The following is a 14965-nucleotide window of genomic DNA, read 5'->3' as shown; positions in this document are numbered from 1 at the left end:
AAGACTGTTTTTAAAAGAATTCAGTTTGACTTTGCTAGACAATCTTATATTGAATACAGTGCAGTTCACTTAAACAGTAAACATGTATTGAGCACGCACTGTGTTACTGGCGCTGAGAAAGTGCACGTCATACCACCCTGAATGGACATCCCACTCTTGTTGAACCGGTCATCACGTATAAAGTCAAAGATTTAAGAAATGTGCTAATAGAATACTAACCCAATTAATTGAATACTAAATTATTTTCCTTAACATAATAATGCTCAAATTTTGGTTTTTAAATATGTCAGGGCATTTTTTTCCAGGAGTATTGTGGTTTGAATTCTGGAAAGTCTTAGAACTATTTTAGGCACTATATAGACGATGATCCTAAACTAGATACTAGTGCTGGTACTCAACAAGTGAGATTTTGTGTGTCCAGATTGATTTTCACCTTATCCTGGGCCAGAAATGGTCCTTCAGCACATTACAGTGAATAAAACATCATCACTCAAGAATTATCCTTTTGGATCTCATAAGGTTTTTTGTCTTTGATATTTTCCCATTGTAAGACAGGGACCATTATCTCTAATAAATGATAATATAGTCCTTATCCCACTAAACAGAAATGCACAAACACTTCTGAAGATACAAGGCAACCTGTTTTAAGTGGATTGTCTTGACTGAGTTTAGGTTGTTCCTTCTGATCTTTTGACAGGCGTGACTTTTAAAAATTCAGGTTGGTAAAAAAAAATCTGGGGCCTAGAAAAATTAGCCTGAAAGTAGGAGAATATCGATGAAAAATCTCGATGAGTTTACCCAAAGTTGGATTGCCTGATTGTTGCCTTTTCTAGGTCAAGTAATTTCTACTGTCTCTTGTCTCTCCCTTCCATCACTCCTGTCAGTGACAATGGCAGGCCAAGGATGGTTTGCCTGAAGTCTCCTGCTGTTTCCAGATCTTGCTTTCCTTCCATTTCCTCTCTCTCCCCACCCCCACGCTAGGAAAGGCTGTGGGTAGACTCGTCATGCCACCGTGTGGCTAAAGTGTACATATTCTTCAGAGAGTCAGTATGAGGAAAGCGGTGATCCATCTCTCTTGTCTGTCTCTTCTCCTGCTACCACCTGAACATGCAAGAGCATATTGCCACTCTTCATTCAGGTGTTGTAAGCAACATGTCTTCCTAAATCTCAGTGCAGAAATCTCCCTGTTGCATATCCCTATGGCATGAGAACCTTTCCTGACTGCATGTCTTTGCTCTGAGAGCAAGTAAGTGCCAGGCTTGGGAGTTTTGAGGAGAGACCACCAGGAAAGAGTGGAAAAGGAGTGTACTTTCCCCTGGTTTGTAATCATGAGTATCTTCTGACTGGAGCTTCTGAACCTAGACATCTCATTTGGGGGCTGCCTCAGTAATCCAACTTTGGGAGCCATGCATTTCCAACTTTCATCAGGCTTGAAAAACCCTCAGTATTCCTTTCTAGTTAGAGGCATCTGTGAGCTGTTCCTCCACTTTTTGACTTCCTCCTGACAGTTTATCTGACCAGGTCCTGCAGAAAAGATCAGTCTTGAGTTCCTGGAGCCTGCCAATTGCCTGTCATCTTTGAATCTTTCACCTTCTTAGCTGTTGTTCTGATGAGTCTCTCTTGTTTGTTTCTCCCTTTCTGCTGTGGATCCTGGTATTTTCTTCTCCTCATTCTGCCCTCCCTCCCCCGCACCCACCCCAACTGTTGTGAGGATGGCTTTTCTATGGAAATTCTAGGGGAAAACATTTTTTTGAGGTAAATATTCACTAATGTATGGCATACATCTACAGAATATGATGAATTTTTCTAAGACCATTTATTCCACACATTCTGTGCAAACATTCTGGTAGGCCACACATATTAGGAATCACATCCTGATTTGTGATTTAGGAAAGGGGAATATTATAACTATATCCTTTTTGTTCAGTGAAGTGGTAGCAGACAGAAATCTTCTTATGTCAAATTGGTCAGCACTAGAAGCTTTTTCTTTCACCCAATCCCAAGTTCAGAATGAGTTGTCTCAGATAAACTCCACAGTTAGCATACTGACTTAATTCACTGCACTGCCCTTAAGATTAAGGATTTTCTAGTGTTGATCGGTGGTTGTGAGCTCCCTCCTCTAGGAAAGCACACCCTCACCCACAGCTGATGTCAAAGGTTGCCATATTAGTGGCAGTTTGAGTAACATTAACTTAAAGCTAAAGTAAGACTGGGATGAACTGGTGCTTATGGAGCAGAAACCAGGCCAAGTTAATATTAAGCAAAGATCTTTGAGTTAAGCAAATGTTAAAGAAAAACAACCCCTGGACAAAATGAAACATTTGAGCGCCACTCTGTGCCCAACAGTATGCCCAGAGTTCTCATATATGTTTAATCCTCATGAAAACCTTGTGAGGTTGTAAGTGGTAGACTTTTCATCATAGAGATAAGGAAGCAGAGTTCAAAGTGGGTGATTAGTCAAGACCACAACAATTAAAAAAGCTAAGGCTCAAACTCATATCTCCAGACTTCAAGTCTGGGACTCTTTACACAGAGGGAAGCTGTTTTATCAGGCTGAGATCTGAGATTCTGTCTCCATAACGGTAATAACAGTCAGCCTGGTACCAGCTCGATTTAATCAACTTAAATACTCTTATCGCTCAGACTTACTTGGTTGTTCATACCATTTATTGAAAATATTCATAACTTCCCAACATCTCATGCAGAGTGGAAGCTTATGAGCATTTCCTCTACTGAAGATATTTGAACCGCTTTTGTGATCCAACCTGGCAATTGTAAACTCAGAAAGTCCACCTTCGAGTTGAATTTTCCTTTCTTTCAGAAGTGCAGGCCTCTTTGTCACCCTGAGGTGCCTTATGCCTCTTTCCTGTCTGCTTTGTTATTTGCAAAGAGGAGAAATGGAGCTTCTGGATTCATGATTTAAAATCTGAAAAGATGAATGTGTTAGTATTTCCCTCAGGAAACCTCATTCCTGCTCTGTCCCATTTGGCTCTCACAGTATCTTGGACTTCTACATTGCCTTAGGCTAACTTTGAAATCTAATTAAACCGTAGGAACAGGACCCCGGGGTGGGGCAGGATGGGAGAGTAATCATGATTTTCTTTCTGTTGAGCTGATCCCTTTCAGATCTTTATGAAAAATTGGGAGCAAAACAGGAGCCATAGTTGGGGTTCAGATTCACCTCCAGGGCATGGCCACCACAACCCAGAGGAATTCACGGACATACTATATGCTACATACAACTGCAGTATTTTTGTTTCCCTCTCTAGTCTGGGACACAGGAAAGCTCATCACAAGAGCCAGTGTGTAGGTTAGACTTGTAGTAGTGTACTCTTCTCATGCAACAGTTGTTTATGAGCTGATCTGAGTTACCATAAAAGCATAGAACATCTTAACCAAAGTACAGAATGCCCTTGGTTATGGCTATCAGAACTCCTAATTTCCCACCCCTGTGGTGACCAGACAGACCCTGTTAACACTGCCTGGATGGGAAAGAAAAAATAGAAGTGGTTTGGAGACATCTGACTTCCTCACAGACTCTGTCTGTGCCTGCTGTCACCTCTATCTGTCTGAATTTCAGCCTCTGGTACCCTCATCTTCCTCAGGTTAAATGTTAAGAACGTGCTCCTGGGAGATAACGCTGTCCATGTTGGCTACCGAGGATGGTTTCACATGAGGAATCACTGTCATACATTTAGTAGGTGGTTTGACTACATTTTCCGGATAAGACATATCCTTGATCAAGGAGTCACATTTCAAGAGCAGGATGGAGTTCATAATGTATAGATAGATAGATGAAGGTTTTAGTTGACTTTTACCAGATCCTTACTGCTTTTCTTCTGTTTTTCTCTCTTCCTCCCAAGTAGTCAAAATGGTAGCCCTCTCGCTGGCTCAGCTTCCTCCTCATTCAGAGGAAGGGAATTTATATGGAACTTTCCTACATTAACTGATCATGCTCACTGTAAAGAATCCTTTAAAACCTAGCCTCTACGAGTAGTTGTATATTATGACATCTGTAGGTGATTTGTATCTTCCATATAAAAAGTATTTTCAGATTAGAATTTTGTAGGACTTGAGGAAAGCTTGCTCTGTGTTTGTTAGTTACCTATGTAGTAGGTGGATTAAATTACTCTTTTTTTATGTTGTTTTTACCAACTGGTTACTTTTCTCAATAATTAGAAATGCTGTTTAGTACTTAAGTGACATCCCTCTGTTAAACGTTTGAGTCTAGCATGAGTTTAGGCAGCAGGAAGTACGCTTTTAATGAGGACTTGCTGACTGAATAAGGACCAAATACAAACAGCAGCTGTTGAGTTATTATTTACTTTTCTTCAAGGATCATCAGACTTTTGAGGTTTTTGTAGTTAAATACAGGTTAAGGTAGAGAAATGAGTAATCTTCATATTCTCCCCCCCAAAAAATTTTCTGTAGTCACCTTGGATTCTTTCTTCTAGCTTCTTCATAAATTGTCCTTCACTTGAGTAAGACTTCATTGGCTAAAATGCCTGCAGACTTTTGGATGGCCAAGAAAATGACTGCACATAAGCTTCTAAGTGGAAATTATTAATTTATATAATTTTCATAAAAGCGTAGGTGAATGAGGGTTTCTTTTCCCTAACAGAACTGCTTAACTGCCAATAGCATCAGCCATGACTGAATCTTTGGGCCGAGAAGATGATTTTCCAACAGCCAGATTCACAAAGTGCTTGTGGAAGGTGCTGGGATCTTCCAGTCTCAGTAGATGTCTCTGCCATCTGCAGGTCCCTAAAGTTCCTTTGGAGACCAAGATGCCTTAGAAGAACCTCTGGTTACAGTAGCTCTTGTCTTCAGCCAGAGCTTCAAGCTCTCTTTCTAAATTAGACACTTTCTTGAGTCCTTCCTAAGGGTAGAAGACAAGTGCATTCAATCCTTTGCGAACATTCGTCTCCCGGCCATTCACCAGGCTGAGGGAGTGTTCACTGTCTTATTCTATTCCAGAAGAAGCCAGGTCTTTGGGAAATTAGTGTTTAATTTCCAGGCCCCAAGGTTACCTATTTTACTAAGCCAACTTGGCTAATAAAGGAAATTCATTAATGACTAAGGTAAATAAATTCAACTTTCAATTTCTTCTTCTCTGTGACTGGAATAACATTAGCTATGTGAGGAAGTCCTTAAGCCATCATAAGTTGTTGAGACAAAGTAAGAACCCACTGAATTCTAATATTCAGGATACATACATGATTCTTGGGCTTCCCAGATGGCTCAGTGGTAAAGAATCTGCCTACCAAGCAGGAGACTCGGGTTCGATCCCTGGGTTGGGAAGATCCCCTGGAAAAGGAAATGGCAACCTACTCCAGTATTCTTTATTCCTGCCTGGGAAATCCCATGGAAAGAGGAGGCTGGTGGGCTGCAATCTATGGGGTCACCAAAGAGTCAGACAAGACTTAAAAACTAAACAACAGGGACTTGATTCTTATTGCACTGTTTGAATGAATGTGATTTCCGGATCCTGCCCCAAGACTGAAGCCAGGGTCCACTTGGGCTCTAACCAGCAATGTTTCTTTGACTGATATGACTCAGTAATTCTGATCATAATGGGATCATTGGGGTAACTTTCTGCTCTTCTGTCTTTAAAAGCACTTATTCTCTGGCTTAATGACTGCTAGCTTATTTACTCATCTTCTGAAAATTACCTGTTGGTTGTTAAGTCATTCTTCCTATTAGAAATAGAAGCTTAGAAATCAGTTACCAGTATTAAGCAGTCTGGTTTGAAGAAGTCAGAAAGACAGCCTTTCTTTCACAGTGACATAACTGTTACAGCAGTACATGGCTCTCCTTCTGTTCATAGAAATCTGGTGGAGTTCTTGCATCGTTCAGCCCTTCAGCCCTTGAACCTGCTGCAGAGTTCTTCTCCTGCCCTTCCAGCCTGTGCAGCTGTCCTTCTCCCCCAGATACTGATTCCTGTGGAGCTCAGCTGTCTGGGGGCCTTTGCACGCTGGCTGTGGCCCAGGTCTTCATCTGTCTTCCCTGTCCACTCCTTTCCAAATACCATGTGTAGGTATTTGAGGAAGTAGATTCTTGGGTCATTCCCTAGGAGTAGGGCTAAGTCTTTTGGACTTAAAACCACGTGAGTGGCCTGAAAGGAGTGGTCATACCTGGAGGAGGTGCCATCCAGTATCAAGTAAACAATTAACTTCAGGCAGTTTGGATCCAGGTAAGTAACTGCTGTATGTCTCTCCATGGTACCTTCTGATGAGGACAGTTGTAGCATATCAGACCTTTGGAATGTCCAATTTCCAAATGCCTTCTGTCCAGGTGTTTTGCAGATATCCAAAGAGCTCTAGTGAAGAGTGCAGACCAGACCTCTGAATTTATAGCAGGACACAGGATGGGTGTGCTTTTACTGCCTTTTAGCAGCTTAGTGTTTCCTGGTGATTATAAGCGCTCAATAAATGTTTATTGCTGCTATTATCATTTTTAGTATTGTTATTTAGAATTTAGTGTGAGAAGTTAGTATGGAGATTCCTCAATTGAAATAAACTCTAAAAATCTTTTATTTTTTAGAAAATTGTGGAGAGTTATTTCTAGGCTGTAAACATATTGCCTCTAGAGTTAATTCTTTCTATAGCTTAATCTTAATTTAGAAGTGTGACTTTAGTAATTACTTTCAGCCCTAGGGGTCAGTAAGTAGACTGTTTCTTATTAACTTGTCAGGGCACCTGAAATGCTTTGCCTGCCCAGGGTCCACTCTAGTGGACTAAGCAGTTAGAAATTAGAAAGGAGGGTTGCCGATAGATCATTTCTTTTATACTGTTGCTGAAGTTCTCATTGTGTAAATTTGTGTGTGTGTGTAAATTCTTTCTTTCTTTCTTTTTTCATTTTGTTTTCAAATATCCTATGAGGAGCTCCCCTTCTTGAGTTCTAAGACTGGTGTGGACACTCTTCATGATACTTAACATGGGTTTTCCATTTCTTAGTTACACTGCATGATTCTTCCATGTAGTCCTTCCTTCTCCTGGGCAAGAGACCCTTCTAAACATTTATACCAAATGGTGTTTATTTTCTTGCAGTTGAACTGGCAATGATCATGGACCGTTTATATGGTGGTGTCTGCTATGCTGGCATTGATACAGACCCCGAGTTGAAGTACCCGAAAGGTGCTGGCCGTGTGGCATTCTCCAATCAGCAGAGTTACATTGCAGCCATCAGCGCTCGCTTTGTGCAACTCCAACACAATGACATTGACAAACGGGTAAGCAACTGCTTGGGGTATCATTGCCATGGGAAAGAAATGAAAGTTATTCCATGGGCCCCTGGGGAGAAAAACACCTTATGTGGCGTTAGTCCATGAGTCCATCTAGGCTCCCTGAAAAAGAGAATACTCTTGGTATTTAAGGCGTTAATGAACTTTCTGTTTCCCCCATCCCTGGGGTGATGTTACACTTATGAAAGTAATGCTGCACAATTTAGCAAAACAAACCAGTGCTGTTTAAAAGATGATGCCGGGACTTCCCTGGTGGTCCAGTGGCTAAGACTCAGCACTCCCAGTGCAGGGGACCTAGGTTCCACCCCTGGTCAGGGAATTAGATCCCACATGCCACAACTGAAGATCCTGTGTGCTGCAAGGAAGTCCTGGTGGAGCCAAATAAATAAATAAATATTTTTGAAGAAAAGATGATGCCAACAGCACAGTAACAAAGATTGAGAGCCTGTTTGACCCACGTGGTCCTCTTCAAACAAAGAACTTGAACTAACATGTAATGTTAACTTTCAGGAGTATACATAAGATTTTGAAGTTCCGATTTCTCTTAAACTTGCAAGATCATATGTGATAGCAATTGCTGGAGCTATTGATAGCAGTAGCTGCTTGCTGTCCCCTCTAGTCCCCTCTCCAGCGCTCTGTCATCCTCCTGCTCATCGCAAACAGACATATCCCTTACCTGTCTCCTTGCTCATTGACGTTGCCTGCCTGGCCAGTCGAGGCACTCAGGTTTGCCGTCATCCAAACAGGAGACAGTAGAGCTGGAGAGCATTGGTGTGCTCAGTTGGGTTTGGGGACAGACGCAGGTTTAAACCCCAGTTCTGCCACTGTTTGGAAGCTTGGGGGACTAGGAGTTACGAGCTAATCTGAGACCTGACTGATAGAATAACGGAGCAAGGGGAAAAACATCAAGCCTTAAACACCTCCATATGCAATTGTCCAGTGGCTGTTAATGCTTCCAGTCAAGGCTGTTTTGGGGGCACACACTGGATGGGAATAAATAAAGTAGTAAATCTCTTACCAGGTGTCAACTCCTCTCTATGGTTGACTAACTGGTTTTGTGTAGCAGACCTAAGTGTGTTAGGAGGTAAAAGTTTCAATGGGGGATGGATTTTTTTTAAGTCAATAAGCTAACATTTTCTTTAAGACATACATCAAATTACGAAAGCCAGTGCTTAAAATAAACAATCTATTTGTTACATCACTGGGATCTCTATAAGTAGTGGTGGTTCGTTTTTTAATTAAAATGAATGATTATTTTAGAAAATCGTGAAATACTCTAAATCAGTGGAAAGTCAGGGGTGATAAAGATTCAACTCCATTCCTAGTTTTCAAGCGCCCACAGCACCCCTTTGGTAGCAGTAATTCCCCTACAGACTGTGAGCTCCGCAAAGCTGGGCATGCTGTCTGTCTCATTCTCTGCTTCCCCACTGCTTAATGTGTGGATTCAGTTGTTGTCGTCGTCTAGTCATTCAGTCGTGTCTGACTTTTTGCGACCCATGAACTGTATCCCACCAGGCTCCTCTGTCCATGGGATTTTCCCAGGCAAGAATACTGGAGTGGTTTACCATTTCCTTCTCCAGGTGTAGATACAGTAGGTGCTTGGTAAACCTCTGTTGGATTGACAAATGGTGCTCTGTGGAGGGTTTTATTAACTTCTGCTGCTGGTGGACTTGCTTGTGCCTATATGTTTGTGAATCTGAAACCCCAGATTCTGTTACATTTAGACTGGTGTTGCCCTGGTCAGTGGTGAATCCCAGGCAATAAACTTAACCTGAAAAGCGCCTGTGTTCTCATCTGTATCCAAGTAGCTTTCTTTTTGTTCCCCTCTGAAGCCAGAAGGCATGAGACTGCTCAGGAAGCAGGTCCTAAAGATGATAAAAGATTCCACTTTTCCTTTGCTACCACCCTAACAACCTCCTGTCTTACTCCTTAGTTAGAAGGAAGTGCATTTACTCCAGGGTGTATGGTATTCTTTGAACTCCTGCAAGAATCGTAGAAAATTCAGGCACTACTTGTTTTATTGCCTACCTCTGCCCTCACCTCTGCTATACTCATGCCCTCAGCATTGATGCCCACAAGACTTAGACCTAAGTAAGGAAGAAAGAAGTGACGTTTCTTTTGCTAGCATAATCACAGACCATGCTATAGAAAAGTGTTTGGCTCATCAAACTTCTCAGGAACGCCACTGACTGTTTCTGCTCTCTGCATTTGGATTACCTAATACCCTCCATACCTTAGGATGGTCCTTGATAAGCATTTAGGGTAGCAGCCAGTTGTAATAGGAGTATAGAGTTTGGAGCCAGAACAGATCCCAGTACATTTAAACCTCTGCTGCACCAGTCACCAGACCTCTGGTGACCCCAAACAAGTTACTTAATGCCCAGAGCCTTGGGTCTTCATCTGTAACTCCTGGGGAAAGTCTGAAGATTAAATGGGATTTGAAGACTGAACATCCAGAGTCATATGGCAATTAAGATGTTTACCTGGCACTTGCAGATTTAACAGTATTCATCTTGTTGGAAGTGTACTTACACTGATGTTGTTAATATTAAATGGCTTGAATTTTATTGTTGTTCTGCTGAAGATGCAGTGAAAAGTTACGCTGGTTAGTGAAAAGAGCCCTGGGCAGAGCCAGATGGCTGGGGCTAGATGTGGTCCTGTTCCCAGTGGGCTGTGTGATTTTGAGCAGGTCACTTAGATTCTGAGTTTCAGAATAAGGACAATAATAGTAATAGCTTTGGGTACCCCACTAGATTGTTGAGAAGCCTGGAAGAGGTACTGAAGAAGAAAGCGGTACATACAGTGTGACTCACTGGACGGGTGTATAGTGGGACTGTTGTGATGCCACATGGTGTCAAAAGGGGTCTATTGGTTCCTTCAGTGCCCTGGAATGAGAATCATGTGAGTGGGAAAACTGAAAATTACCACAAGTGATGGATTCCCTTCTCTCCCTGTCTCCCAGCTCCATCTTCATGCTCTTTGTGCTGACCAACGTGCAGACCATATTCTTTACTCTGAGAGATGGAGGCCAGCTTCTGTCTTGAGTGGGGCTCCTTCTCACTGGTTTTCTGTGAATATTGCACTCCCTTCCCCCAAATATTACTCTCTCCTCTTGTTTTCTTCTTGCTTTGAACATAGCCAGCAATACCTTCAGGCTTCCCTGGTGGCTCAGACAGTAAAGAATCTGCCTTCAGGAGACTCAGGTTTGATCAGGAAGATCCCCTGGAGAAAGAAAGAGCAACCCACTCTAGAATTCTTGCCTGGAGAACTCCATGGACAGAAAGCCTGGTGGGCTGTAGTCCATGGGATCGCAAAGAGTTGAACACTACTGAGTGACTAACACTTTCATTTTCAGCAATACCTTATTTTGTTGCCTATGGTACTTTGAGTCTCTGTTAACTGCACCCTTTGCTGTAGATGCTTTTTTAGGTTGATTTCACTTTTATATTTATGTGTCTTCTAAAGGTTGATTTGAGCTTTCCAGAGAGTTCCCATTTTATAAATAAGCAACATTAGTATTTCCTTAGGTTAGGCCCTTTTCCCTTGCCTGTGAATATAAAATATGCCAATATACAACAGTTATAGAAACAGTCCCTCCTGTAACTTCTGACACTGTCATCTCTGCTGTCATCTTATTCATCCATGTCACCATCTTTAGCAAGTTCAGTTCAGTTCAGTCACTCAGTCGTGTCTGACTCTTTGCAAACCCATGAACCACAGCAAGCCAGGCCTTCCTGTCCATCACCAACTGTCGGAGTCTACCCAAACCCATGTTCATTGACTCGGTGATTCTGTCCAACCACCTCATCCTCTGTTGTCCCCTTCTCTTCCTGCCCTCAATCTTTCCCAGCATCAGGGTCTTTTCCAATGAGTCAACTCTTCACATCAGGTGGCCAAAGTATTGGAACTTCAGCTTTAGTATCATTTCTTCCAATGAATATTTAGGACTGATCTTCTTTAGGATGGACTGGTTAGATCTCCTTGCAGTCCAAGGGACTCTCAAGAGTCTTCTCCAACACCACAGTTCAAAAGCATTAATTCTTTGGCACTCAGCTTTCTTTATAGTCCAAGTCTCACATCCATACATAACTACTGGAAAAACCATAGCCTTGACTAGACGGACCTTTGTTGACAAAGTAATGTCTCTGCTTTTTAATATGCTATCTATGTTGGTCATAACTTTCCTTCCAAGGAGTAAGTGTCTTTTAATTTCATGGCTGCAATCACCATCTGCAGTGATTTTAGAGCTCCCCCCAAAAAACAAAGTCAGCCACTGTTTCCACTGTTGCCCCATCTATTTGCCATGAAGTGATAGAACCGGATGCCGTGATCTTAGTTTTCTGAATGTTGAGCTTTAAGCCAACTATTTCACTCTCCTCTTTCACTTTCATCGAGAGGCTCTTTAGTTCTTCTTTATTTTCTGCCATAAGGGTGGTGTCATCTGCATATCTGAGGTTATTGATATTTCTCCCGGCAATCTTGATTCCAGCTTGTGCTTCCTCCAGCCCAGGGTTTCTCATGATGATGATGTACTCTGCATATAAGTTAAATAAGTAGGGTGACAATATACAGCCTTGACGTACTCCTTTTCCTATTTGGAACCAGTCTGTTGTTCCATGTCCAGTTCTAACTGTTGCTTCCTGACCTGCATACAGGTTTCTCAAGAGGCAGGTCAGGTGGTCTGGTATTCGCATCTCTTTCAGAATTTTCCACAGTCTATTGTGATCCACACAGTCAAAGGCTTTGGCATAGTCAATAAAGCAGAGATAGATGTTTTTCTGACTCTTTTGCTTTTTCGATGATCCAGCAGATGTTGACATTTTGAACTCTGGTTCTTCTGCCTTTTCTAAAACCAACTTGAACATCTAGAAGTTCTTGGTTCACGTATTGCTGAAGCCTGGCTTGGAGAATTTTGAGCATTACTTTACTAGCGTGTGAGATGAGTGCAATTGTGCAGTAGTTTGAGCATTCTTTGGGATTGGAATGAAAACTGACCTTTTTCAGTCCTGTGGCCACTGCTGAGTTTTCCAAATTTGCTGACATATTGTCTGCAACACTTTCACAGCATCATCTTTTAGGATTTGAAATAGCTCAACTGTAATTCCATCACCTCCACTAGCTTTGTTCGTAGTGATGCTTCCTAAGGCCCACTTGACTTCACATTCCAGGGTGTCTGGCTCTAGGTGAGTGTGAGTGATCACACCGTTATAATTTTCTGGGTCGTGGAGATCTTTTTTGTACAGTTTTTCTGTGTATTCTTGCCACCTCTTCTTAATATCTTCTGCTTCTGTTAGGTCCATACCATTTCTGTCCTTTATTGAGCCCATCTTTGCATGAAATGTTCCCTTGATATCTCTAATTTTCTTGAAGAGATCTCTAGTCTTTCCCATTCTATTATTTTCCTCTATTTCTTTGTATTGATCGCTGAGGAAGTCTTTCTTATCTCCTTGCTATTCTTTGGAACTCTGCATTCAAGTGGGTATATCTTTACTTTTCTCCTTTGCTTTTCACTTCCCTTCTTTTCACAGCTATGTATAAGGCCTCCTCAGACAGCCATTTTGCTTTTTTGCATTTCTTTTCTTGGGGATGGTCTTGATCCCTGTCTCCTGTACAATGTGACGAACCTCCGTCCATAGTTCATCAGGCACTCTGTCTGTCTATCAGATGTAGTCCCTTAAATCTATTTCTCACTTCCACTGTATAGTCATAAGGGATTTGATTTAGGTCATACCTGAATGGTCTAGTGGTTTTCCCTACTTTCTTCAATTTAAGTCTGAATTTGGCAATAAGGAGTTCATGATCTGAGCCACAGTCAGCTCCCTGTCTTGTTTCTGCTGGTTGTATAGAGCTTCTCCATCTTTGGCTGCAAAGAATATAATCAATCTGATTTCAGTGTTGACCATCTGGTGATGTCCATGTGCAGAGTCTTCTCTTGTGTTGTTGGAAGAGGGTGTTTGCTATGACCAGTGCGTTCTCTGGCAGAACTCTATTAGCCTTTGCCCTGCTTCATTCTGTACTCCAAGGCCAAATTTGCCTGTTGCTCCAGGTGTTTCCTGACTTCCTACTTTTGCATTCCAGTCCCCTTTGATGAAAAGGACATCTCTTTTGGGTGTTAGTTCTAGAAGGTCCTGTAGGTCTTCATAGATCCATTCAACTTCAGCTTCTTCAGCATTACTGGTAGGGGCATAGACTTGGATTACCATGATATTGAATGGTTTGGCTTGGAAATGAACAGAGATCATTCTGTCATTTTTGAGATTACATCCAAGTACTGTATTTCAGACTTCTCCTTTTGTTGACTATGATGGCATAGTCTTGACTATGATGACATTTCTTCTGAGGGATTCCTGCCCACAGTAGTAGATATAATGGTCATCTGAGTTAAATTCACCCATTCCAGTCCATCTTAGTTCGCTGATTCCTAGAATGTCGATGTTCACTCTTGCCATCTCCTGTTTGACCACTTCCAATTTGCCTTGATTCATGGACCTAACATTCCAGGTTCCTATGCAATATTGCTCTTTATAGCATCGGACCTTGCTTCTATCACCAGTCACATCCACAACTGGGTGTTGTTTTGCTTTGGCTTCATCCCTTCATTCTTTCTGGAATTATTTCTCCACTGATCTCCAGTAGCATATTGGGCACCTACCGACCTGGGGAGTTCATCTTTCAGTGTCCTATCTTTTTGCCTTTCCATACTATTCATGGGGTTCTCAAGGCAAGAATAGTAAAGTGGTTTGCCATTCCCTTCTCCAGTGGACCACATTCTGTCAGACCTCTCCACCATGACCCGGCCGTCTTGGGTGGCCCCACATGGCATGGCTTAGTTTCCACTGAGTTAGACAAGGCTGTGGTCCGTGTGATCAGATTGGCTAGTTGTCTGTGATTGTGGTTTCAGTCTGTCTGCCCTCCGATGCCCTCTCTCAGTGCCTGCCGTCTAACTTGGGTTTCTCTTACCTCGGACGTGGCGTATCTCTTCACCTCTTGGGCAAGAGGTGGTTTTTAAATTTTTCTTTTGGTAACAACTTTATACCTTTTTGAAGTATATGAATTATATATATATATAATTTTATTTATATATATATATAATGTGGTGCTACAAATCCAGCACCACAATTCGAAGGGATCATTAGAGGCAGGGAATCCTACTTATTAACCTGTGCTCTTCAAATTCACAGGAACAAGGTAGGCTGGGCTGTTGGCAAATTTCTGCTCCCTTCTATGTATTAATTAAGGTCCCCCAAGAATATGTCACCTGTTGGAGTGGGCTGATAAATCTACACATCAGCAAGCTTTATGCCACAGTATGCATAGCAGTGAGAAGACTCCAGAGGTGGAAGAAGCTTCTAAATGGTGGTTCCTTACAGCAGGGCTCCCCACCATCCAGGCCATGGACCAGTACCTCCTGTCATATCAGCAGTGGCATTAAATTAGAAACAAAGTGCACAATAAATGTAATGCACTTGAATCATCCGAAAACCACCCCCCTCAACTCAGTCCATGGAACAGTTATCTTCTACAAAATGGGTCCCCGATGCCAAAAGGGTTGGGGACCACTGTCTTACAGATCAAGACTGCTGGCATGATCTTGACTCTGCCACTGTGCCCAGAGGTCTGAATGGGAGTACTTTGCACATGGGTGACACTCAGTAAGTGTGTAGAATAAATTAGGATGATATATGAGTGAGCAGGGGCTGGGAGCAACCATGGAAGGCTGTC

At 42.2% G+C, this 14965-nt stretch overlaps 1 protein-coding gene across 7 annotated transcripts in view; it reads left to right on the top strand.

The window, feature by feature from the left end:
- Positions 1 to 14965, top strand: part of CPEB3 (cytoplasmic polyadenylation element binding protein 3) — a 191094-nt gene that overhangs the window by 156361 nt on the left and 19768 nt on the right. For all 7 annotated transcript variants that reach the window (XM_043926632.1, XM_043926634.1, XM_043926630.1 and 4 more), the window contains exon 9: positions 7050 to 7231. In XM_043926632.1, the coding sequence (XP_043782567.1) occupies positions 7050 to 7231 (182 nt within the window). The remainder of the gene's footprint in view (positions 1 to 7049; positions 7232 to 14965) is intronic.

This window comes from Cervus elaphus, chromosome 15 (assembly GCF_910594005.1).
Source record: "Cervus elaphus chromosome 15, mCerEla1.1, whole genome shotgun sequence".
Taxonomy (NCBI): Eukaryota; Metazoa; Chordata; class Mammalia; order Artiodactyla; family Cervidae; genus Cervus; species Cervus elaphus.
The sequence above is the reverse complement of the archived record's forward strand: the minus strand, read 5'-3'. Positions and strand labels throughout refer to the sequence as shown.